This window comes from Triturus cristatus, chromosome 8 (assembly GCF_964204655.1).
Source record: "Triturus cristatus chromosome 8, aTriCri1.1, whole genome shotgun sequence".
Classification (NCBI taxonomy): Eukaryota; Metazoa; Chordata; class Amphibia; order Caudata; family Salamandridae; genus Triturus; species Triturus cristatus.
In genome coordinates this window covers 1,267,353,886-1,267,381,106 of record NC_140591.1, presented here as the reverse complement: position 1 = coordinate 1,267,381,106, position 27,221 = coordinate 1,267,353,886, and the positions used below count along the sequence as shown (strand labels likewise).

The 27,221-nt window shown below is 45.4% G+C and overlaps 1 protein-coding gene across 2 annotated transcripts in view; it reads right to left on the bottom strand.

Annotated features, from left to right (window-relative positions):
- CCDC80 (coiled-coil domain containing 80) overlaps positions 1–27,221 on the bottom strand; it is a 355,389-nt gene that overhangs the window by 11,156 nt on the left and 317,012 nt on the right. For both annotated transcript variants that reach the window (XM_085622971.1, XM_085622972.1), the window contains exons 6-7: positions 7,761–7,864; positions 2,223–2,303 (exon numbers count right to left, since the gene is read on the bottom strand). In XM_085622971.1, the coding sequence (XP_085479097.1) occupies positions 2,223–2,303; positions 7,761–7,864 (185 nt within the window). The remainder of the gene's footprint in view (positions 1–2,222; positions 2,304–7,760; positions 7,865–27,221) is intronic.

The following is a 27,221-nucleotide window of genomic DNA, read 5'->3' as shown; positions in this document are numbered from 1 at the left end:
GAAATCTAAGATTTCCCAAAAGTCAGATTAGTTCTATGAACATACATAACAGGTTATACCAAGATATACAGTTAATCCATTTTGTAATCATATTGCCAACGTGGGGGTCAGCGATTCCGGGTTTCCTTAGATCCCGGTGTGTTAGGGGAAGCATTAGATGGACCCCCATGAAATCTATTCTCTGGGATGAGAGCTTCTGGGCAACGAACTACGTTGTCCATGCTCCAAGTGCAACCATTCGCCAGCACCACTGTATTGCGTTTGAAACATTTCATTTTCTTGGGTTTGGAGAATGATGTGAACTAGTTACATGTATTGTAGTGCCTTTTTATTACCACCAGTTGTCCTTTACTCCATTCATGTTTAAATGCTCCCCATTTACTTTCATACCACATCTTATATCACTCTTGATGTTTTCTCACTTTAATTTTGACAGAATCTCTTTCCACGCAAACAGGATTGCCACCACCAAGCCAATTAGGGGTGAGGTTAGAGCCTGGCTTCCTTCCTTTAAGTGATAGAAATGGTGATATTCCTGAAACTGCATTAGGAGAGGTGTGATACGACCATAACATTTTTCTCACCGCTTTATCAGTTTGCTCCCCTGTGGTATGGGCTAATTGTATGGCTTCTTTATTCATCCTGTTCCCCCTTTCCACTAGTCCTTTTGCCTTAGGACAATTGAGGGGAGTTTTTATGTGGTTGATGGGTACGTTTTCTAAGAATTGCATCATTTTATGTGAGGTGAACTGCACCCCATTGTCAGTAACAATAGTTCTAGGAATGCCCTCCTTGGAAATTAACATGTATGTGTGTTGTTTATGGATTTAGGAGCCTATTCACACACTGCATTTTTAGTAGGTTTAGTAGTACTAGAAAATGCTATTCACTAACCTATGAATTTAAACCTCAATCTCTTCTATCTTTTCTGTGAGGAAAAGGGGCATAGATACTAATGTTCTAGGTAGAAGACGAACCATCAACCAGCCACTTCAGTTATTTGTCTTTACCATTTTTTCTTAATTACATCACACTCTGATATTTTGGTATATGTTTGTCTGAATCATTGCTTGTTAGTTCATGTTTATGTTTGTCCATTGCATTGTGTAATTTTGTAAGTCATGTGGAGTCACCACACTATGTATGTAATGAACAGTATGATACCATATCTTTCCACATGTTTTTAAAGTATTTTGTATTAAAGAAATGAATTTAAAAAAAATGTATTTGTAGTGTACGCTGAGTTCTATATATCAAGTTTTTTTGCCTACATGGTCTGTTAACCCCTTCAGCGCTGCGCGGATTCCCCCGCGGTGCTGAAGGGTTCGAGCGCGGGCGGGGCCATGATGGAACGGTTCCGTCATGAGCACAACTCAACCGATGCTCATGACGGAATCGTTCCGTCATGAGCATGGAAGGGGTTAATTGCCATAGACCTATAGTTGCATAGGGAATTTTCTGTCAATTGTATTTCTGCCCTGCCCTAGTAATCTAGACATTCAGCAGGGGGTCCTTGTTATTTACTTTGACTCATATAATAAACAAACATAAATTGTATATTTCATTAGTGTGTATACCCTCATTTCAGGGTGCCGCTGAGGAAGAGGCTGTATCTCAAATTTCATTCAAGATGTCTTTGCCATGCTTGGTTGTTTCTCTATACCTTCCTATCCAACGAGCTTACACCATAATTAGGTTTGCTATATACCTGTTCAAACCCATGACTCCTGATGGGTACACGAGATATATTAGGTTGTTTCCCAAAAATTAAGGTATGTGATACAAAAAGCCTTTTCATTGCAATTTCTTGGCAACTCTTCATTCCAATCAGTGCATAATATGCATAACTTCTTTTTAAATAGCTTTTCCGACCACTCCAAGTCATGGAATTAACAGGTGTCGTTATTACCCAATTAAATGGTACCCAATTTACAACTTCAGAAGAATGGTAGGTTGAGCTGGATGTGCCCGACAGGGATTCGAACTTGTGACACGAACATCACACAAGATGTTTGCCATGGATGTTTCACTCACTGAGCCATCTTTCTGTGTAGACATTCCCAAAATCAGTTTGTTGCACCTTCTTTTTTCCTTCCTTGTGATAGTGCTCTTGGTTTCCACAACCCACCTAGATGAAAGCTTATTACTGAGTTCATGCAAGAAAAGGATGGTAATAGAAGATATAATTGAAGTAAACCCCAGAGGAAACATGCAGTTCTTACCATTAATGGGATACAGCTCCAAAACCCCACTGCTTTCGATTCCAACCCCAACCAGTTTCAGAATAGCCAAGTGACGCAGACCTACCAAAACAAAGACAGATAGTTTGAAGCATAATATCCTGATTTGCACGGTCTGTAGCTTAATAATTGAGACTGATCTAAGGAAATTCTGCATGTTTACTTCATAACAAAAGAGGTTAAACAAACAAATATTTTGGGGGAATCATGCATGTCAGGGAATCAGGGTAGCATCTATACTACTACATCATTGACACCCCTCCTCCCAGGCAGTTAGCAGCCACCCACTGCTCACCTCTCCAGAACCCCACTCAAACATAGCAGACACTACCAAAATATGTGTATGCATTGGGCTACTCTTTCTTCATGTTAATAGGAAATGGACCATGTTGTCCTCAGTTTTATAACAACAACCTTAAAGACAGTGATGTTTGCTTCCCAACCGGGGGATGCCACAACACAGAGACACTGACATTGGTAGAGGGAAAAATGTACATTGTGTTAGTAGAGCAGAAAACCTAGAACAAGGGAAAAAAAACAATAGGACAGGGAATACTCTGACAGTGGGACAGTGAGACACATACACCAAGGCAGTAAATGCACTGATAAACATTTACATTCAAGAGTGATACATGTCCTCCCTTTTATTTACACAGCACCCTGTCCATAGGGCTACCTAGGGCCTACCTAAGGGGTGAGCTTTGTGTAACAAACGGGGAGTTTAAGGCTTGGCAAGTAGTTTTAAATGGCAAGTTCACGTGGCAGTAAACTGCGCACACAGGCCCAGTGGTGACAGGCCTGAGACAGGCTGGAAAGGCCACTTCTGTGGGTGTCACAATGAGTGCTGCAGGTCCACTAGTAGCATTTAATTTACAGGCCCTGGGCATATGGGATTCCACTTTACACTTTACAAGGGACTTGCACGTAAATCAAATATGCCAAAGAGGTGTAGACCAATCATACTATGTTTAAGGGAGTGAACATATGCACTTTAGCACTGATTAGCAGCAGCAAAGTGCCCGAAGTCCTAAAGCCAACAAAAAAAAGGTCAGAAAAACAGGCAGAGGAAGGCAAAAAGTTTTGGAACAACCCTCCAGAAAGGGCTGGGTCCAACACTAGTTGTCTTTATTTCTGCTGTGGGTCTAGCTTGACCAATCAAGATCATGATCCTGTCTGATAGTATTGGCTGTCTCTGTCCAGTTGCTTGAAACTGATACAGAAAGCTTTGAAGGCGATGAGGAAAGACAGAGGGGCCGGAGGAATTTTGCGAGTTTTGGGAAATTCTGGCATACTATTTTAGTCCAATGTTAAACCAGGCTGCAACATGGAGGATACACATCAGGGGGTCACATCAACCAATTGGTATTCTATAACCCCTGAAGTATGAGGAGAGGATTAATATGATTAAGATAAGAAAGCAACAGTATTTAGATGGCCATTCTTTTTTTTGTTCAAAATATTTCAATCAATCAATCAAAGTAAGCTTTATTAGGTTCTTTGAATAGAGACCATAAAAGCAGAGAACAGCAGCAATAGTCTTAATTAAAATATGCCTAGCGTAAACAATAAAACATTGAGCATAAAATACATTCATATGAGTACAAATGAGTAAAAAGAGTTATACATAAAAACATACACTTCTCATAAGAAACCAACCATTATCAGACAGATTAAATAATCAATCACAGGTTTTCCTCAATCTCAAGGCAGCTTTTAAAAAGCATACCACATTAAAAACAGCTTCTTCAGGTAACAGTTGTAAATACAAAAGGGCAGGATGCACTTGAAGAAAGTTCATTCTTTTTAGCAGTGGTATGATATACACCTTCCTTGGAACCCCGTAAAATTTACAAAACATTATAAAATGCAGGGTGTCCTGCGGAGTTCAAAATGTTTTATATTTGGATGGCTATTCTGAAGGATGTATCAGAAATAAAATCTGAGTCTTTAGGATCAGTGTGAGTTGGTGGCAGGCACTTTGTGTCTTATTGCAATGTGGTTTTTAATGCTGAGGCTGTTATTAATGCACAATCCTAGAGTCCTGGCGCTGCCAGGAAATTTTGGAATGCAGCCAACCAAACTCTTTGTAGAAAGCCACTGATGCACTTATTCTTGCTTGCACTTCAGGTAGATAGGCAGTCCTTGAGATGGTCAATGTCACTTCCTAATGAGATTGTCAAGTTAAGCTAGGTATCTGCTACACATTGAGGAATTTTGATTTTATTGTCTTCGAGGAGCACCACAAGGGGCAACAAGTAAACATTGATGATCAAACAGATAGGTTGGGGCCTAAATGTATGTTGCAGGTTAGGTCACGGACAAATGCACTGAGCTGGTGGAGCTCATCTGGGGAAACATGAATCTGTTGGATAGTTAGAGGTGGGCCACTGCAGAATGGTGTTTCTCAAGGTGGGATTTTAGTAAGACTTAATGGTAGAGGATATGAGCACTTAACATCCAAATCTGAGATGTGATGGATGGGTTTCCAGAGTGTGGATGCTTAGTATGCAAAGACCATTCTTTGAATTGTCTGTATCAGCTGGGGAAAAGGTCAATATGTTGTGAGTGACTAGCCTCCACATGATGCCAGGAACCTGAGTACCAAGAGAAAAGTTGATAGGTAACAAGGAATGTGCACATAAAGTGCCTTATTGACTAAACTTAGGCCATTGATGCGTGTTCTCTATCACCCTCATTTCTGTATTTGTCCAAAATGTATTATTGTGGTTATGGAAAAGTACTTTTATACCCTCTTACAAAAGACAATCTCTAAAATAGATACCAAAAATACCAATTCACATTTAGATGTCTTATACAGAATCATGCATACCTTCCCAAATTAAATATGCATTTGCTGCTACAAAAAAGATTATAAACTTTTAATCCACTTTAGATGCTAATCTACTTTTTGGTTACTTATTGAATATCTCAGCACAGGGGTGGGCCAAGGAGGTGGGGGTGAATGTGAAAATAGATTCTCCAGACCCACTCTCAGATCTATATTGTGATGAGGTCATCCATCCAAAGCAAGTGTTCACTATTAGATTGTACCTCCTAATAAAATTTGTATATTCATAGCTGAAGCCAGGCCAAGCTCATTTCACCAGTGTGGCGGAGATGGGGACAGAAGTACATAAGGACAACACAGGAAAATACAAACTTCAGTCCACAGTAGTGATAAGATCAAGGGTAGAGATAAGCAAAAATCTGAGTCTTTATACTAGGCATATGGATTTCCTTTTACTCTTGTTCATGGATGTCAAGTGTTCCTATCATGGCAAATCAGTATTTCTGCCCATTTCATGCGTTAATCGCGTGTTTGAAGTTCAAAAATAGTTCTTACACCATGACATCGAGTGCATGGAAAAATTTCCATCTATGTGCACATGGGAATTTGCACAGTGAACCATATTCTGAGACATGTGCTAAACACTGCATCCTGACAGATTGTGTTATGTCAAAAATGCTAAAATTTATAATGACAACGTGAGGTAAAAATACTTCTAGAGGAATGTAGTGCAGAAAACACCAGTCCTACGTCATATACCTCATGACTGAGTAGAAAACCTGGAAAATTAGATAGTTACTATACCTGGTGAGTACCACAGCCCAGGTTATTTGTATTAGCGAGGTATTGTAAATACTTCCTCTTTCCGTGGCAATCATAATGGAGCTTTTAGTATTGATATTTGTACTTCTCCTCCAATGAATAAATACCACAAAGAGGCATTAATACTGTCTCCGTTGTAAAAAAGCAGATTGCCAAAACTGCTATTTAACAAACTTATATGATTTGTTGCATTTTCTTCTAGGGTGATTTTATGGTGATTTGCATCCTTTATCCTTAAAACTCTTCTGCTACAGTCTGATCCCAAGGGTTTTTCATGTAATATGTTTTCTCTTGTCTTTTATATTTGAGACATTCTTGTCAGTGATGGTTTATTTTCTGTTGCGTCCAAAGTTGGCGGTGTGTGTGTATTGTACTTTTGGGTGTGCAAAATCAAGGCAAAAGCCCAGTATAGTTAAGCACATGAAGGGGACTACAAATTTTAAAACATATTTGGACTTTATGGATTTATTTGTTATTCACAAAAATGAGTTTACATTCATAAATGTATTTGTTCCCACGTAATGTGATGACTATGGTGTAATTTTACATTGTGCAGATCTGCTCACAGGGACAAGTTGTGGACTCCCAGGGGTAGGGATGCCTGCTTAAGCAGGTGAACTCCCACAGTTCTGAGATTGTGAATATTTACAAATGCTTATCTGGCCAACGCGACTTTAATTTTGCTTAATACTCTGGCAGAGGCGCACTCGCTGATGCTGACTTCATGGACCACAATGCTTTGGGGTAACACGCTGGTAGGACGAGCAGTGTGCGACCAATTGGATTTGTGTTAATATTCAGGCTCCCTTGAGCCGGTGGGGCTGACGAGCTCATGGTTACGCACCTGAGTGCCACGAGCGGTACTGGACCTGAGAACAATTTTGGCAGCCTACGCAGCAACCCTACACACATGCCTATTCCCTGCTGACGAGAGGCAATAACCTCGAAACACGTGTCCAGGGATGGCCAACGCGACTTTAATTTTGCTTAATACTCTGGCAGAGGCGCACTCGCTGATGCTGACTTAATGGCCCACAATGCTTTGGGGTAACACGCTGGTAGGACGAGCAGTGTGCGACCAATTGGATTTGTGTTAATATTCAGGCTCCCTTAAGCCGGTGGGGCTGACGAGCTCATGGTTACGCACCTGAGTGCCACGAGCGGTACTGGACCTGAGAACAATTTTGGCAGCCTACGCAGCAACCCTACACACATGCCTATTCCCTGCTGACGAGAGGTAATAACCTCGAAACACGTGTCCAGGGATGGCCAACGCAACTTTAATTTTGCTTAATACTCTGGCAGAGGCGCACTCGCTGATGCTGACTTCATGGACCACAATGCTTTGGGGTAACACGCTGGTAGGACGAGCAGTGTGCGACCAATTGGATTTGTCTTATCTGGCACAATCCCAAACTGGATATGTTTAACAATTATTCATGTTAGTACTATAGTAAATTTCCCATCTTTTGTCAACCGGGTTATACTGAATAGGAACTGAGATCCGTTTACCCATTATGAAGTACAGTTGCGGAGAAGTGTTAAATGTATTATTTAACACACCACAAACCCAGTCTTATTCACCCTGGTCCGCGTATTGTTTAGTCACGGGTTGTGCCACCAAATTCACATAAGGCCTTGCTTGGCGACTTAATACTGAACGCCCACGTCCATAGTTCAAATGCTCCAAGTAGAGGTACAAAACAGCATAAAAATGTAGGGAGTGTAATTTAAACATAGCTGCGTCAGCAAAGGAAAGGACCTCCATTGTTCCCATATACAGTAATCCAGTCTCGTACTCCTCCGCCTCTGTTAATTCTTACAAGTAAAGATAATTACATTTAAAATGTGATTCCTCATTTTAAGTTCCATTTCATTTGCTAAGGACAGGATGCGACCTGGACACTTACCCAAATGACAAGCCTGCCCGCTGAGGGAGTACGTTTGCTGCTGATAGGCCCACTCCTCATCATTGGGCGCTGAGATGACGAACAGTCTCCGCCTCCAACGGAACCTGCAGACACAGACATACTTAAATGTAAAGAGCTGCCAACAAAAATATAGAAACAATGTTGAAAACCATGCCCAGTGCTGAAATCCAACAACTCAGACCCTGCCACCCTGTACAAATGTCTGGGCAAACATGACTACACATGCACTTGAGTGCATAAACACACAATATCACATAACAAGTGGAAACTATAGAAATAGAACAATTTTTCACAGATATGTGACAGCACGCAAATGGATGTATAACGTGATGACTGGCTTAAGCATAGAAGAAGTATAATTTAGTTGTTTCTGCCATCGAATGCAGTAAATAAATATGTAAACAGTGGACCACTGTTTGAGTGGAAATAAACAAAGATACCAGGCCCTTCGTTACGAGTTGCCCCCGTGGTATCCATGAGGGAAATAGTGCTCCAGGCAGTTCTGAGTAGCCTGGTGTTCTGGGCCCAGAATTGCTGGGTCCACAAATACCTGACCACAGAAACACAGGAACTGGATGCGGAACTGCAGGGGATGCTGGAAACCGAGGAGCCTAGCTCCCTCCTACCTTTGTCCTGCGCAATGGAAGGAGCTCCAAATAGTCGCCAGCAGACTACCACCACCCAGACATCCCCCCATCCCTGCCTCAAATTGCACGTTCCCAACCATTTTCCCTTGCAACAGTTTACTACCTTCTACAAGTAGGTGGTATTTTGCCGCCAAAAAGAACCTTGGAATCAGTGCTTAATTTGAGCCAATGGTTTGCGGTGCTCAGAGGCGACACTTAATTGTGAACACCAACACTTTTGACAGTCTGCCACATGTTATCGGTGTTTGTCTAAATTTCAGATGGACAGTTGTTTATTATTTCAAAATACATTAAAAATGTCTAATACCTGCCACCAAAGTCATTCTTATAGCTTTGGGACCTGGAATAGTCTGAACTGTCAAACTTGTAGGGAGCGATGGTTAGTAGTTTTTAGGTCGAGCCTCGACAGCGGCGGGGCTGTCTGGAGACCGGTTGTATACACTTTGTGGGCTTACATCCCGTCCATTGCTTTTTGTTTGTTACTTGAATTGTCCTTCCAAAATGCTTGCTTGCTATTGGTGAATCCTTCCTCTTTGTCCCTCCTTTTTTACTTTTTTGTTTCCCCCCATGGAGCGGGGGCCAAGTACTGTATCTTTATGCTTTGGTTGTTTATCTGTTTGTTTTTTGGGCTATTTTTTTCTTTGTTTCCTGCTGGTGTTACTCGTTGCCTGTATTCAACTTCTGCGCCCATAGCTCCCTGCATTTTAAAGCAGTGTTTGTCTCTCCCGCCTCCTACCATGTTGCTGCATGCCCTGCCCACATACTCCCAGGTCACTGTTTTTTCTTTTTTATAATTTTCTTTGCTTTGATGTTCTGCCAGGTTTCCGTGGAGCGCATGAGGCACTGCAGCCCCTCCCACTCCCCCTTGTGCCTGATGCTTCATTCCCATCTAGTCCGAACTTAACACAAAGATATTGTAGCACTTAACATGAGTCATGTTTTCACGGGCGATTAGGTGATTGACTAAGATTCATAGGTTTTTGAGCCAATGCTGACACTCGAAACTGGCCTGTCTGTGCAACTTTACAGCACTCGGTGCTTTCAAAGGAATTGAACCACCTGACCTGTACCCTGTCATGGCATACTTCACTGCCTCCCAAGCTCCAACGGTACCAAACAAAAAGCATTAAAGTGCCATGCTGCTTATGGCGGCACATGTGATAATGCTGTAAGCTGTTGGGGTGGGTGAGGCTTGTGATTACTCTTTTGAGGTTCTTTTAATTTAAAAATCATTACAAAACACCTCCGAAACTCTTCTCCCCTCAGGGAGAGTGCAGGTTTAAACTCTTGTGTTTTGCTGGTGCAGAGACTGTGGGCCTGGAGCACTGCATCTAGGTTAGAAGAGGGATCGAGTCCTTTGTACCTTGAACCTTGGCTCTGCCGAGTGTTAGCTCTGCCTGGCGCCATGACTGCCACACTTGGAGGTAGGCAAGGGGACCTTGCCACCAGAGTGTGGCAAAAGAGAATGGTCAGAGACAGGCCCAAGTAGCGGGCCTTATACACGAAAAAGGGGTATAACGAGGCAGGTCGTGCTTGCTTACGCGGTCGTTTAATATCCATGCATTGGTGAGCAGAATATGGGATCAACCCGACCCTTGCAGTATCTGGAGAGGGAGCTGCCACGTACTGTCAATATTAGGGATGGGCTCATCAAAGCACTGATATTGAGAGGGTGTGCAATCAGGCATATACTGTAAATAAAAACAAAGTGGGCTCAGGAGTACACTGTTAGTATATGTAATGGATCAGGGGAATGATGTAAGATGCTTTCCTAGGATAGTCAAGAGAGACAAAAAATGTGAAAGTCCACATAGGTCTAACATCGGTGAAAAAGAAGTACAAAGTAACCGTCTCTAGCAACAGCTGAAATCCTGTTCCCACAGGAATAAGTCACTGTGATCATTGGATTTAGGAATGTCGAAAGTTATACATGTACAGAACAAATAAAGCAACATTTCATTAGCTCTAAAAGGACCATTGTATTAGGTCAGGGGAAAGGTCAGCACTAGAGAAAATTTATTTTCGAAAAAGCATTTATATTGGCATTACACATTTTAAATGAAATAACTCTAAACTTTATCAAATATAATGTAATAAAAATCAATTCAAATAGGAAATATGTAGAACTTTCACGTTAGAAATACCCAACTGCCATACTTTTTCCCAAATATTCATATAAGTATATCATTTTTTAAATTCACACTACAACATTAATTTTTCTTTTTTCATAAACTATAGAATCCCTAGTATTATTATGCGAAATTTCAAGATCGTACTTAGTTTCTACACATTTTTGCAACAACTTTTCTAAATGGTATATTTTAACAGATGGCATTAGAAACACTAGGCCACTTCATTAATAGCAACATTTTCAGCAGTAAACGTTAATATACAACATTTTCATAAGAAATTCTTATTAGTGCAACTCGTTTATATGTATTAGTATTACTTTGTATGAATGTTTTCTTCATCTTGCATTTTAAAGCACGATTTTGCTGTTCTTCTACTACACTAGTCTCAGTTTCAAGTTTCACTGTGTCTAACGTGTGTAAAGAGCACTTTCAGCTTTTCGTGTCTTTAATCAGTAAATGTGTTGTGTATTATGATTTTTAAAATCACTATTTAAACATAATATTTACATACACTGAAATAAAACAAGAAAACAACAAAAGGCGCTCTTGAAACAAAAAGCATGCGCAGTAAAGAGGTTTTATGAACAGAATACCCTCGTATAACCTGAGCTACCGTTTATTGAAAGTGATTTTTAGGTAATGTTAGCTCCCCCCAGCCAAATAATGGGGAAGGGGGTCTTCCTCTTAACCGAGGCTTAGTCAGGCAGCAAAGTATAAACAGCAGTATCTTAGCACAGATCAGGAGGGACAGTTACCACATCACTTCACCAACATAATTTCTGCAGAGCGTTTTTTTGGGTTGGGTTACATTCAATTGCTTTCATCTGTCCCTCAACACTGCTAGCTCAACCATTAAGTTGCCTATTTCCACTCTAGTATGCCCTTCAAGGCCGCCCCTTCATCCGATCCAGACACTGCTTCCTCCCTCACCGGCATCTCTCTCCACTTGCTTTAAAAAAAGAAAAACAAGAGCTATGACGTAAGCAACGGTGCACGGGTCATAACACTTTTTTTTACAGTCATGCTCTTGACCAGCACACACCCTCCCATTTACTACCCCCAACTGTCATCCCTTTCACCACCCCCACCCGACTGACAAAGCCAATAGCTCCTTTCACCACCCCTCACCCACTATCTGTAATTTCCTCCTCCTACGCCACCCACCTGCACCTCTGTTGCACCCCCATGGCCTGTTGCGCCTCTGTGATCTAGGGTGACCAACCGTCTGTAAATTTCACGGACAATCCGTAATTTCGGCCGTCTGTCCGTTGTCCGTGAAGGATTCTTTAACGGACGCCATTTGTCCGTAATTTTAACCCTAAACCGGCAGAGCTTCCACCCACCTCCCTGCTTGACTCCGATGCTGTTGAGGTCGGGTGTAACAGACTCTGATGCAGTACCAAAGCTCAGATACCCAGCAGCATTGGAGAGGCACAGCGGGATGGCTACCCTCACACCTTCAGCCCTTGATGAGCTGTTAAGAGGTGCTTGAAGGTGACTGAGAGGGAGGGGCTGCGGCTTCAGGCGCAGGGGCATCTATTCAGATGCAAACAGCCCTGAATGCGTCATGTCTCTGCAATTTAGAGGGGCCTCACACATTCCCTTTCTGCCCAGGGCCCCAAAAATCGTAGAACCGGCCCTGATTACCCCGAGGCAGCACATGGTTCTCTTCACAGAGCTTAATTACTGTTACTAAATTGTAAGCAAACCTCGGTTCTTCAAACATGAAGTCTATAATGTAATAAAATAAAGAAATGGCACAATCGCACCCACACTGATTAACAAAGTATGGAGGACAATCAGTTAAATCAGTTCTCTTGGAGTATCTCTTTTAAGTACTGTACATCACAGTGGGGGATGGCAAAACTAACATTTTGGAAAGAGAGCCTGTCTTCTTGATGTCCTGTCCAGGAGCGGGTGAGGAGCCCTAACCCACCCTGGAGGGGCCAAGATGATACTAGAATACTGCATGGCCACCCCTGTGCCCACCCTGGTGGATCCTGTTCCCCCTCCTGTGATGGCTCCTGCCCCCCCAGTGATGGCTCCTGTCCCTCCATGTGGTGGCTCCTGTCCCCCCCCCCCGCTTGTGATGGCTCCTGTCCCCCCTGTGGTGGATCCTATCTCCACCCTGGGTGGCTTCTGTCCCAGTCCTGGAATGGCTCCTGCGGCGAGGGTGAAGTTCTTGATGGGCCTCTTCTCAAAAAGGCTCAGCTCAAAATTAATATGAAAAGGTGGGCGAGTGAGTAAGTGAAGGAATGGGTGGATGGCTGGATGAATTAGTGAAAGGGTGAATGGGTGAATGAAAGATTGAATAGATGGAGAATGAGAGAGGATGGATGGATTGATGATAGAAAAGGTAAATAGCTGGATGTATGGGTGGAAGGGAAGCTGGATGGGTAAAAGGGTGGATGGATGAGTGAAAGGATGGATGAGTGAAAAGGTGGATGATGAGTGAGTGGGTGGATGGATTGATTAATTGATAAGTGCAAGGGTGAATGGATGGACGGATGATTGAAAGGGTGGATGTAAGGATGGATGAGTGAGTGAAAGGGAGGGTAGGTGGACAAAAGGATGAATAGATGAGTGAAGGAGTGAAAGGATAAATGGATGAGAGGAAGGATGGATGAGTGATAGGGTCAATGGATGAAGTCATGAGTGGATGAGTAGATGGGTGGGTGGATGGATGGAAGGAAGGATGGCTAAGTGAAAGGGAGGATGGATGGATGACTGAAAGGGTGGATGGGTGGAAGGATGAGTGACTGGCTGGATGGATGAGTAAGTGAAAGGATGGCTGGATGGGTGAAAGGGTAAAGGTAAATGGCTGGATGGATAGGGTGAAAGGGTGGATGGATGGATAATGGATGGATGAGTGAAAGGATGGATGAAGGGATGGATGAGTGAAATGATAGATGGAAGGATACATGATGGATAGGTTTGCAAATGGTTGAATATGTTTGGATAAACTGGGCTTACTTATATACTATTGCGCAACCTCCTCTGATGGGTCTGTAAAACTTACCTATTGTCCTGAAGTTTTGTCCTGAATTTTGACCTCCTGTCCTGAATTTGTGTCCTGAATTTTGACCCTTTGTCCTGAATTTTTACACTCACCGTCCTGAATTTGCACCAATGCCAGTTGGTCACCCTACTGTGATCTTTTATTCATTTTAGGAGAACTTGGCAACAATAGCCAACAGCCTCTCAACCTAGTAAACAGTGGTTTCGCCCTACCTGAAGTTTCATTTCTTTTTATTTACTGATCCACCCTGGCAACGGCGTCATTTCCTAAGCATGCGCTTGCACAGTGATGCGTGTGTGTACACACATGTTATCAAGCATGCTACCTCCTATGAAAATGACTTGATCGTCAGTAGGGATTATGTCACTATGCCTTTTTTCTTTTGGCTGATGCTGCACAGCCTTACAAAAGGCATTGGAAAGCCAATAGGTCCCAGAGGCGAGACCTATTGGCATTGCCAATGCTTGTTAACTGTTCTGTCATTGGTGGCACTGGCAGGGCAATGGGTGGTGCAAGATGTAGTGGCCTCCTAATGAGGGCCCTGACACCTTTTTTTTATTTTGCAAATCAAGCACTGCTTAGAATGTGCCATGGTCAGAATTATCTGCAGCAAAAAAGACCTTGGAAAAACGGTCCGCTTGCTATTCCCCATTCCATGCTAATTATTTCACAATGACTGGGTTTTGGGACGGTACCCTGCACAAACATTTGCTTTACTTGGAATGAACTCAAAGAGACCAAAGGCTCCATTACAAGGAGGCTGATAAAATTGAGGTAGCAACACTGTGCCCGGTATTATCATTACTGGGTAGTGTTACCACCTCATTATAAGTAGTAGACCAATAACATGTGGATTCAGTATTACAAGCCAGTTACCGAATGTATTTCCCGAAATTCTCAGCCCTTTTCCACCCACAAATTACAACTATTCTCTGTTCTGGACAGATGAAATTTGTCATTGGAAAAACAAGTGGTAATATCAGTTATGGTGTTACCGGTTGCAGTAATACCCGCCTGAAATACTTGTAATAATCTGGAGTGCTATTACTACTGAAAACAATGCAGCAATACTACTACAACACACTTGTAAGGTGGGTCTAGGATAACTGTCTCCCTTAAAATACACTTTTAAGAACGTATTTTCCAAGCAGTTTTACCTCGGATCCTGCTTTTGTTATGTTTAGTTATGTTAATCTTCTGTAACCCAATTCGTATAAGGCCACCCCAAGACCCTATTCAGCTCACTCATTTTGCAAATATGCTATCACACTGATGAGGACCCTCTCTGAAAGGAGGAGCCCTCAGAAAAATGATTTGAAGGGGAAGGTTTATATTCGCCACGGTGTTGGTAGACTACAAAATGTTTTTTCTCAAACAAACTTTTCTCTGACTCTACACACCCACAAACACAATCTACACCCCTCATAATAAATCCTTAGCGCTGCTAAATGAAACATTTGTTTGCTATGGCAGTAGTAAGCTGTGTGGATAACAGGTTGTGCTTGAGCACAGGACTCACGTCTGAGCATACCCGTCCCACTCGGCAGTTCGGGCTGGACTGTTCCCATGGGGCACAGGGTCAAGACTAACTTGCATATGGCTGGGTCCAAACTGGAATGGCATGGTGAGCAAAAAAACGATGGACTTAGGCCCAAATCTCTGTACTGGGGTGAATGTATGACATTGTTCTGCATTCTGTCCATCAATTATTCTGTTTGCATTTGTCACCCCGAGTGGGACGGGTATGCTCAGACGTGAGTCCCGTGCTCTCCATGCTACTGGAATCAAGCTATCCTGGCTGAAGAGGGGTGAAACCCGAAACCGGTCCTAGGATGCTTGTTTCCAGTCCAGGGAGGACCTGGCCTGGCAGTTCGGGCTGGACTGTTCCCATGGGGCACAGGGTCGAGACTGACTTGCATATGGCTGGGTCCAAATTGGAATGGCATGGTGAGCAAAAAAACGATGGATTTAGGCCCAGATCTCTGTACTGGGGTGAATGTATGACATTGTTCTGCATTCTGTCCATCAATAGTTCTTTTTGCAGCTGTACTACAATGGCAAACAAGCATATTTTTCCCCATTTCAAGCAAAGGCAAAAAGCATTAACAAAACCAAAATGTTTGGTAATGCCGTTGAAAGGCAAGACCTATTGGCTTTGTCAATGCTTCTTAAATCAGCAGTTAAAAAGCAAATTAAATATTTTGTGCATCAGGTAGGCAGATTTGGAATACGTTTTATAAGAGGAAAGATAATGTATATCAGGGATAGTTCTGAACCATATTCTCTTCGAAGTTGCATGTCACATTCTATGTCAAGGTCTACTTGAAAGAAATTCACTTGCTTATGACTTTTGTTGCTTACAATTTTTTTAATTAGCTCTGGATGGAGGTATTTTAAATCAGCTACTGGCCCATGTCATTTATATCAACTTAAACCCAAAACTGTAGTCTATCTTGTTTGTATTAGTCCTGTGACAGCTAGCTAATCAGACATTGGTGGATTCGTGAATCAGAATTTCTAAGTGGATTAATGAATCATCCATGGATTTCTAAAACTGAGAAGGATCCATGAAATATATGGTCTAGATGTCTTTATCTTTTAAGCCGACAAGCCCACCCCCCAAAAAATTATATATGTGTATATATCACCTACTGGCGAGAGCCAGTAGGTAGTTATAGTTAGTAACAACTTTTTCCATAGACAAAGCGTTTCATTTTTGCTAATTACTTTGGCGCTGTTTGACAAATCTTCATGAAATTTGCAAAACTAGTGTGCAAGTTAGTTGAGATTCTGTGTGAAAAGTTTCAGGGTGATTGGTCAAGCAGGGGCTGATAAAAAGGGGTTTGGCATCAAAAAGCTTTTACTCTATGCAATCTCTATGGGGTTTTTGCATGAGTAGAGGCCGAACCGCTGAATGGATTACACCAAATTTGGCAGAAGGCTAGTTTTTGGTGCAGAAAGAGCCCTTTTTGTAATTTGTTGTATATGTGTTCAGTAGTTTTAGCATTATTAAATAGATGACAATTTGTATGTCTAGGGAGGAAGATTTAATGATATATTACTTTAAGTAAAAAAAACTAAAAATTCACTGAAAAAACTAAAGTTACAGGGACATTAAAGCGAGGTTCACATTTTACCCACATAAAACCATAGAAATTCAGCAGTTATAGTTATACTTATAGTCATAATTATCTGAAGAAATGATAACTCGTGCCGGTAAGTTACTTTAGTATAAAAAGAACAAAGGGCAACCCAGTAATCCTGGGAGCTGGGTAGTCAAGTAATAAAGGAAACAATGGTATAATGTGCGCTAGTGATATACAGGGGATGTACTAATTGACATTCTCTACATGCATATCAGCAAATGGTCTGTTTCCCAATGTGAGTCCTGATGATGACCGTGCTCAGTTGATCTCATGATCTCATTGTGTTGAAACATTGACACAATAATAGTGTAGTGCTTTTATTTGATTCTGGAGCCTTTTACTCTGTGTTAATCGTTCAATCAATCAGGAAATTTGTAGAGCGCACTACTCACCCGTGAGGGTCTCAAGGTGCTAGGAGGGGGGTGCCGCTACTGCTCGAAAAGCCAGGTCTTGAGTAGCCTCCTGAAGGTCAGTAGGTCTTGGGTCTGCCGTAGGAGAATTGGGAGGGTGTTCCAGGTCTTTGCGGCGAGGTAGGAGAACGATCTGCCACCGGAGGTCGCTCTTCAGATGCGGGGGACGGTGGCGAGGGCGCGATCGGTGGAGCAGAGCTGGCGGTTCGGGGTGTAGAAGGTGAGTCGTCAGTTGAGGTATGCTGGTCCGGTGTCGTGGAGTGTCTTGTGTGCGTGGGTGAGGAGCTTGAAGGTGATCCTCTTGTTGACGGGAAGCCAGTGCAGGTCTCTCAGGTGGGGTGTGATGTGGCTGTGTTGGGGAAGTCAAGAATCAGGCTGGCAGAGGCGTTCTGTCGTTTCAGCAGTTTGGCTGGGGCTCCCTCGTAGAGGGCGTTTCCGTAGTCCAGCCTGCTGCTGACGAGGGCCTGGGTGACCGTTCTTCTTGTGTCGGTGGGGATCCACCTGTAGATCTTGCGGACCATGCGGAGGGTGTTGAAGCAGGAGGATGAGACGGCGTTGACTTGCTTGGTCATGGAGAGTGTTGAGTCGAGAATGAATCCCAGGTTGCATGCATGGTCGGTGGGTGTCGGTGCTGCTCCCAGGGCGGTCAGCCACCAGGAGTCGTCCCAGGCTGAGGGGGTGGAGCGGAGGATGAGGACCTCCATCTTGTCTGAGTTCAGCTTCAGGCGGCTGTTCTTCATCCATTCGGCGATGGCTTCCATTCCTTCGTGGATGTTGATTTTGGTGGTGAGGGGGTCCTTGGTGAGGGAGAGGATCAACTGTGTGTCGTCGTCGTCGGAGATGATGTTGAGGTCGTGCTGTCTGGCGACGTGGGCGAGCGGGCCCATGTAGATGTTAAACAATGTCGGGCTGAGGGATGATCCTTGGGGTACGCCGCAGATGACCTTGGAGGCTTCGGAACGGAAAGGGGGGAGGCGGATGCTCTGGGTACTGCCGGAGAGGAAGGAGGTGGTCCATTCCAGCGCCTTGTCTCGGATCCCTGCGTTGTGGAGGCATGTGCGTAGGGTGTGTTGGCAGACCATGTCGAAGGCAGCTGATAGGTCCATGAGGATGAGGGCCGCGGTTTTGCCATTGTCCAACAGGGCCCTGATGTCATCAGTGGCGGCGATGAGGGCAGTTTCGGTGCTGGGGTTGCTGCGGAACCCGGACTGGGATGGGTCCAGGATGTTGTTCTCCTCGAGGTAGCGGGTCAGCTGTCTGTTGACGGTTTTCTCGATGACCTTCGCCAGGAACGGGAGCAGTGAGATGGGCCGAAAGTTCTTGAGGTCCTTAGGATCCACCTTGGGTTTCTTGAGCAAGGCGTTGTTCTCAGTGTGCTTCCAGCTCTCCGGGAAGGTTGCGGTCTCAAAGGAGATGTTGATGGCCTTGTGGAGATGGGGTGCGATGGTGTTGCTGGCTTTGTTGAAGATGTGGTGTGGGCACGGGTGTGACGGGGAGCCGGAGTGGATGGTGTTCATGATTTTGATGGTGTCGTCGTCGTTGATGTTGGTCCAGGTGAGCAGGGGGTCGCTGTGGGTGGTGGCTGTGGGGTCTGAGGTGTCGTTGGCTGTTGGGGTGGTCAGGTTGTCGAAGCTGTTGTGGATGTCTGCGATCTTGCGATGGAAGAAGGTGGCAAGGGAGTTGCACAGGTCTTGCGATGGTGGGATGTCATTGGTGTTGGAGCTGGGGTTGGAGAGTTCCTTCACGATGTTGAAGAGCTCTTTGCTGTTGTGTGTGTTGTTGTCGAGGCGGTCCTTGAAGGAGGTCCTTTTGGCGGATCTGATGAGGTGATGGTGTTGGCGTATGGTGTTCTTGTGGGCTGCGTTGTTCTCCGGTGTCTGTTCGCGGTGCCATTTCTTCTCTAGTTTTTGTCAGGTTTGTTTGGAGGTCTGGAGGTCCGCGGAGAACCAGCTGACAATCTTGTTGGTGCGTCTGTTGGAGGGTTTCTTGATCGGGCGAGAGTGTTGGCGCAGTCGTCGATCCAACACCTGAGATTGCTGGCAGCGGTGTCGGGGTCGGTGGGTTTGGTGGGTGGGCTTCGGACGAGGACAGTGTTTAGCTGGTTCTCAGTGATTTTGCTCCAGCTGCGGCGGGGGATCTTTTGGGTGCGGTGGTGCGTGGTGGTTTCCGGAAGGTGAAGTGGATGCAGCGGTGGTTGGTCCAGTGGAGTTCGGTGGTGTGGCTGAAGGAGATGTGGGAGCTTGCGGAGAAGACGAGGTCAAGCGTGTGGCCGGCGTAGTGGGTGGGCGTTGTGATGAGCTGTCTGAGTCCGAGGTTGGCGAGGTTGTCGATCAGGGTGGTGGAGTTGGTGTCGTCGTTGTTCTCGAGGTGGAAGTTCAGGTCACCGAGGAGGATGTAGTCAGTGGAGGCGAGGGCGTGCGTGCTGACGAAGTCGGCGATGGAGTCGCTGAACTGGGGCCGGGGGCCGGGGGGTCTGAAGATCAGAGTTCCTCTAAGGGTGGGGTTGGGATCAGTGTGGATCTGGAAGTGTAGGTGTTCGGCGGTGCTGAGGGTGTCGTCGGAGTTGGTCGAGACCTTGAGAGTGGACTTGTGGATGATGGCGATTCCGCCTCCTACTCCGTTGGTGCGGTCTCTGCGGGTGATCTTGTAGCCGTCCGGGATGGCTATGGGGATGTCGGGTGCAGAGGAGTCGTTCATCCAGGTCTCTGTCAGGAAGGCGACGTCTGGGGAGGATGTGGCGAGCAGGTCCCAGAGTTCCACGGCATGTTTGCGTGCGGAGCGGGTGTTCAGTAGTATGCATCTAGGGTGGTTGCGTCCTGTCCTGGTGGGCGGGTTGGCGGCTTGGAGACTGCTGAAGCTGCAGTTCCAGCAGGAGAAGGGTCCTTTGGTGCGCTTCGGGGCGGCCAGGAAGTAGGTGTGCAGTCGTCCGGCGTTGAGTGCTTGGAGGGTTCTGGCATCGTAGCGGCATCCGGAGTCGTGGAGTTCATGGGGGCCAGGGGATCTGGCGCTGGGTGCGGTCCAGAGGCCATATAAGGGGAGGTGGGAGGGAGGAGCAGCTGGGAGGCGGGAGCAGGGCGGCGAATGGGCGAGCATGGGGCCGGGGCCGCAGGGGATGCAGCGGTGGAAAACGGGCGAAGGCAAGGGCACAGGGGTCACAGGCAAGACACGGGGATACCAGAGGAAAAACGAAGGAAAAAAAATACAGTAAGGCAGCACTATAGGAATACGAAGGAGACAGAAGACAAAAGATTACAGAAGGCAGCAATATTAAATAGACAGTAATACAAAATACAGTGGTACCGGGCTCCCGAGGCAGAGGGGCCTCGAACCTGTGGCAGCGGCGGTGACGAGCAGCTGGTGGAGCTGGTGGAGCTGTGCGGCATGGGGAGAGCGACCTGCCTGAGGACAGGGTCAAGGGTGTTAGAGTGTGTATCAAACACCACTGCTTCGTCAATTAGTCACTATTCATATACATAGACTGCATAGCACTAGCGCACTTTAGTCCCACTTATCATACATTCACTGCACCGTTGCATCGTCTGGGAGCATCAATTTATCGTTATTTGAATATCAAAGCCCAATGAGTTTTCTTTTTTGCTGAACACTAGAATAAAGCTGTGCTGTTTTCAATAGAACCAATCAGTTGATGGTTAATTGCTATTTTTCGAGGAAGTTGAGGTTTAATCAATCAATCAATCAGGCGTTTGGTAAGCGTGACTACTCACCCCTAAGGGTCTCAAGGCGCTGGGGGTGGGTGGGGTTAGGAGGCTCCAGTCCATCAAGGGGGGGTCTGTCGAAGACCCAGGTTTTGAGGTTTCTTGCAAAGAGGGGGAGCGATGTTGTTTGTCTGAGGTGGAGCGGCAGGGCGTTCCAGACTCGGGCTGCGAGGAAGGAGAAGGAGCGGCCTCCCGATCTGGTCTTCCTGGTGCGGGGGACCACAGCGTAGGAGAGCTGTGCAGATCGTAGGGTCCTCCGGGGTGCGTGGAATTTGAGTCGTCTGTTCAGGTATGCTGGTCCGGTGTCGTGGAGGGCCTTGTGGGCGTGGGTGAGCATCTTGAAGGTGACTCTAGCTTTGATGGGGAGCCAGTGGAGTGTGTGCAGGTGCTGGGAGATGTGTCAGTGTCTTGGCAGGTCGAGGACCAGTCTTGCGGCAGCGTTCTGGATGTTCTGTAGCTTGCGGGTGAGGTTTTTGTTTATTCCGGCATAGAGTGCGTTGCCGTAGTTGAGTCTGCTGGTGACCAGGGCGTGAGTGACGGTATTTCTGTGTTCGAGGGGGATCCATTTGAAGGTCTTACGTAGGAGGCGGAGGGTGTGTAAGCAGGAGGACTAGACAGAATTGATCTGGTGGTCCATTTTGAGCTCGGAGTCCAGGATGATTCCCAGGTTGCGTGCTTGGTCCGTGGAGGTGGGCAGGCTTCTGAGGGCGGGGTGCCAACAGGTGTCGTTCGATGCGTCGGGATTTGGGCCCATGATGAGTACTTCTGTTTTGTTGGTATTTAGTTGTAGGCAGCTGTTTTTCATCCATTTGGTGACGGCTTCCATGCCTTCTCGTAAATTGTGTCTGGCGGTATTGGGTTCGTTGGATAGAGAGAGAATGAGTTGGGTGTCGTCTGCGTATGACACAATGTTGAGTCCGTAGGTTCTGACGATGGGGACGAGCGGAGCCATGTAGACGTTGAAGAGTGTAGGGCTGAGGGAGGACCACTGGGGGACTTTGCAGGTGGTAGGTGTAGGGTCGGAGAGGAAAGGGGGGAGTCTGACCCGCTGCGTTCTGCTGGAGAAGAAGGAGCAGATCCAGTTTGGGGCATTGTCTTGGATTCCTGCATCGTGAAGTCTGCGTATTAGGGTGCGGTGAGAGACTGTGTCGAATGCCGCTGAGAGGTCGAGGAGGATGAGGGCTGCTGTTTCTCCTTTGTCCAGTAGGGTGCGGATGTCATCTGTTGCAGCGAGGAGGGTGGTTTCCGTACTGTGGTTTTTTCTAAAGCCGGATTGGGAGGAGTTGAGGATGTTGTGCTCTTCGATGAATGTGGTGAGTTGGCTGTTGATGGCTTTCTTGATGACTTTCACTGGAAATGGGAGCAGGGAGATGGGTCTGTAGTTTCTGAGGTCGGTGGGGTCCGCCGAGGGTTTCTTCAGGAGGGGGTTGACCTCGGCGTGTTTCCAGTCATCGGGGAACGTGGCAGTTGCCATGGAGCGGTTGATGGTGTGGCAGAGCATGGGTGCGATGGTTCCCCTCAAGGGACCATTGTTTCCTTAATTAGTAAAGTAACTTTACACCACAAGTTATAGTTCCTTAACATAAGTACAACTATAAGGAGAATTACAACTGCTGAATTTCTATAGTTATGTGAAGGTAAAAGGTGAACCTAACTATAATGTCCCTGTAACCTTTGTTTTTCAGTGAGAGAGAGAGAGAGAGAGAGAGAGAGAGAGAGCGTGAGAGAGAGGGAAAGACCGAAAGAGAGAGGATGCATAATGAGCAATTGTGTAATTGGCTTCAATATTGCCATTGAGGGGTACTGGTGACATCATAAATTACAAGGTGGAAAGCTGAGTCGTTTGTTTTGTGGCACTTAGATTGAAAAAGCTGGTTTCTTCAAATACAGTTATTATATGTAAGAAGTAAGAAATTGAGTTATTAGTTAAGGGGGGATTATCCGCCTTAATAAACACAATCCTTGTCAGGGTGTACCACTAAAGTCACTAAATTAACCTGAGCTCATTTCCCCGGCAGCTAAGACACATAGCTGACAGGCGTAAATTAGAGACAATGTGTAAAGTTTTTATGCAGTACCAACACAACAAAAATCCGAAACCAATTTAGACAAATAGAGTACATTTTAATAAATAAAACGACACCAGAATATAAAAAATCCAATAAGGGGAATCAGATATATGAATTTATTATGTTTTAAATAAAAATAGTGCCATAAATCGTTTAACGCTAACCTCAGTCAGCTGGTCGCCATAGAGAAAGGACCTAGGCACAATTTGAGGCTGTTCTCGATGGAGAACTGATCAGATACAGAAACCAGGTTCGACCTTGGAACTTAGTTTCAAAAATGGAAATCAATAGTCTTCAGCGGGACAAGACAGAAGGCTATGTGCCGAAGAGAGCTCCACGAGGACGGCAGTAGTTGGACGGGGCCCCGACGAAGCTATTGGTTTTGGTGGGAAAGCACAGAGCGGGAGAAATTTAAATATCATGCCTAGGAAAAGTCCCTGATGAGCCAGATACTTTTGGCACCTTCACCTGGTCAAGATTTCTTTGTTCACACTAAGTCACTTTTTTAGAGTTCAAATTCCTCCAGTGGTACAAGGCTGCATGGTGTAGCAAAGAGGGCTCCACAAGGCTGGATACCTCCCTGTGAGGTATGTGGCAGATGACTTGCTGTCATAAAAAACTCAGAATGTGGTTAAACCAGGATCTTTAGCCCAGAGGCAATGCACCTTGGTCAGATCAGCTTAGCACGTTTGTCCTGATCCTCTGGAAGTCTTTAAAAAGCTTCTAAGTCTCGGGTCACCTCATTCAGGGCTTGAACACTCAGACGGCGGCAGCTGTAGGCTAATGTAAATAAGCTTCCATGGGATTTAGGCAGGGAAACAGTAAGTAACTTTCTAAAAGTACCTTTTGCTTAATATTCAATAACAATTCAACTTCAGCATTGAATTGGGCTTTTAAGAAATATTCAAATTAAAGGTTTAATCATGCTTCTAGCTGGTTCCTACCATGAGATAGCAGAATAAATATTTACTATTATTTCCCAGTGTTTCTAAATGGGCCAATCAGCCTTCCTATAGTGAACATAGCTTCTGGGTGCTAGTCGCTGTAAGGACATGTTAAAGTTAAATTTCTACATGCCCTTTTAAAAATGATGTACCCTGCCTTACGGGGCTAAAGTCCTACGTAGCGGTGACTTATTTAGAGTGAAGTTTTGACCTGTCTAAATGGTTTATTTTGACAGGTCGAATTGCTGTTCTTACACTGCTACAGTCAGACTACAATGGTACACCTGAAGCTATGTTTACACTGACATTTCAGTGGCAGGCACAGTAGGTGCTGCAGACCACTAGTGGCATTTAACTTACAGTTCCAAGGTACACCCTGTCCCATATGTTAGGGATTTGTAAGTGAGTTAAATAGGCTAATTGGGAGCATATAAACTCAACCGTTTTAAAATGGGGAGCACAGGCCAGGGGCTGTTTCTCCAATAGGGGTCTGGTGCTACACCTCTCTGAAATTCCTACACGTTTACCTCCAAAAATATTAAATAGATCGATTTATTTTTAGTTAAAATTGTATCTCTAAACAAATTGATGTATTTAATTTTGGGCTGTCTCCCCCAGACTGCCTTCCCAGCCTCACTCTGAAGCAGGAGACAGAAGCCAGGCACTATATTAACCTTCTGCAGTGTGACGCATGTTGCAGGGCTTACCTTTCTAAAGCCCTTTATTGCCATTCTAACCTAAGGTGGTATCCACTGTAAGCCAGTGACGTTGTGAGTGTCACAGTTTTGGGTATTGAAGTCTGCATTCCTGTGTGTGGACAGACATTTGTCATTTAAAGGCATAGATCCCACCCTTTCCTATTTGTCACATGGTAGGACTTAATGCAAGCACGTGTAATTTGGCACCTTGTCCTCGGTAATGGTAAGTATCATAATACCTATCTTGGGTTATGTATATTGTGCTTACACCCTCGATAATACTAACCTTCCCCTCTGTGACATCCCAGACCCCGGCTGCAGGTCACTGGCCCCTTTAGAAGTGGAGCAGTGGTATTTGTTCCCCTGCAAAATTGATCCAAAAGATGAGCAGGGTTTTTGTTCCCCTGCGTAGTTGATCCAAATATCTGGGTCAAGCGCAAATGAAGAAATATGTGCTTACAGTAAAGACAGTTACATGCTGTATGGCATTAAAAGTAGCCCTTTCTTCATGCCCTTAACATTAATGCTAAAAACATGGATTGATTTATGAACAATGAATGGTAAAAACATGAAGGTAATGCATGTTCTTGTTTTTATTCCACATGTTTTACTTAATCTTGCATTCCCCAAGAGTGTTAACTTTTTCATCATGCTGTGTTCCTGTATTTTTTTCATGCATCTTATTACTCTTGCATAGTGCATACTTTGAGTCATGCCAGGTGTTTATGAGGGGCTTAGATTGAGAGCTCTGGCCCTGAGGCTGAAGGCAGAGCAAAGCACCTGTCAGTGGGTTGACCTCTCTGCAGAGCACACAGAACAATGGCCATGTATTTCAGTTGCAATTGAAATTCTGTCTAAATGTATGTGAAGGTGTAAACAGATGTCAAAATATTTACAATATTCACAGGTCAAAAGTAAAAGAAAATATGCTTAAATGTGAGTGAGTGCACTGTATGTTTAAGGGTGGTGAAGTAAGGGAGATGTGAGGAAGTGCATTCAGGGGAGAGTGAAATGAGGATGTTGAAGAGGAAAGTGATGAGGTTGAAGATCTGCAAATAGATGAGAAGTTCACATAACTGAAGGTCAAATCTCCTTCCGCAAGTATCAATAATATTTGACAGTCTCATAGTATGAGAATTGAAACATTTCCACTTGATTGTATCCTCTGAGGCGGAAGCCGGAGGACTGCTAATTGTTTTAAAATTGTCACTTGATTTGTTGTTTTTAAAAAAAGAAACGAAGCTCACCTGCACTGAAGCGCCGGCCTCTCACGCGCTAAGGCAGCCCTCCCAGACCCCCCTGATACAGCGAGACCACCGCTGACACAGGTGAAAACGCCCACACCGCCAGTGCGGTCACAAGGCTAGCCACGCCCACTGCGAGGCCACGCCCACCTAGTCTAGTACTTAAACGCTGACAGCAGCGCAACGATCCCACTTGATTGTATCCTCTGAGGCGGAAGCCGGAGGACTGCTAATTGTTTTAAAATTGTCACTTGATTTGTTGTTTTTAAATAAAGAAACGAAGCTCACCTGCACTGAAGCGCCGGCCTCTCACGCGCTAAGGCAGCCCTCCCAGACCCCCCTGATACAGCGAGACCACCGCTGACACAGGTGAAAACGCCCACACCGCCAGCGCGGTCACAAGGCGAGCCACGCCCACTGCGAGGCCACGCCCACCTAGTCTAGTACTTAAACGCTGACAGCAGCGCAACGATCCCACTTGATTGTATCCTCTGAGGCGGAAGCCGGAGGACTGCTAATTGTTTTAAAATTGTCACTTGATTTGTTGTTTTTAAATAAAGAAACGAAGCTCACCTGCACTGAAGCGCCGGCCTCTCACGCGCTAAGGCAGCCCTCCCAGACCCCCCTGATACAGCGAGACCACCGCTGACACAGGTGAAAACGCCCACACCGCCAGCGCGGTCACAAGGCGAGCCACGCCCACTGCGAGGCCACGCCCACCTAGGCTAGTACTTAAACGCTGACAGCAGCGCAACGATCCCACTTGATTGTATCCTCTGAGGTGGAAGCCGGAGGACTGCTAATTGTTTTAAAATTGTCACTTGATTTGTTGTTTTTAAATAAAGAAACGAAGCTCACCTGCACTGAAGCGCCGGCCTCTCACGCGCTAAGGCAGCCCTCCCAGACCCCCCTGATACAGCGAGACCACCGCTGACACAGGTGAAAACGCCCACACCGCCAGCGCGGTCACAAGGCGAGCCACGCCCACTGCGAGGCCACGCCCTTAACAATCACTTCAAATGTGCAGACCATACCAGCGCAGCGGACGAGCGCAGCGGGAGCGCCGTTTGCGCGCCGAAGGCGCGCCTAAGGCAAGCCCGTCTGCGCCCGTCCGCGCACGACCGGGCCTAGGGCCAGCCCCCATGCCGGAACCCACCGCCACTAGGAGACATTACTCACGTCGAGATCTCCTCAGCCTCAGACCTCCGAAAAATTTCTCCTGTCATGCTATACACGACCCAAACGTCCCCTTCACCAGCTGTAACATCTGCAAACCTGGAAACCTACTCCTTCCCAGGATGGCCGCCCCACTCCCAAGCCTCAAATTAGCGACACTCAACTGCAGATCGCTTCCCAAGCACGCCCTACTCATAAACCATCTGATTGTCGACCACGATCTGGATATACTCTTCCTA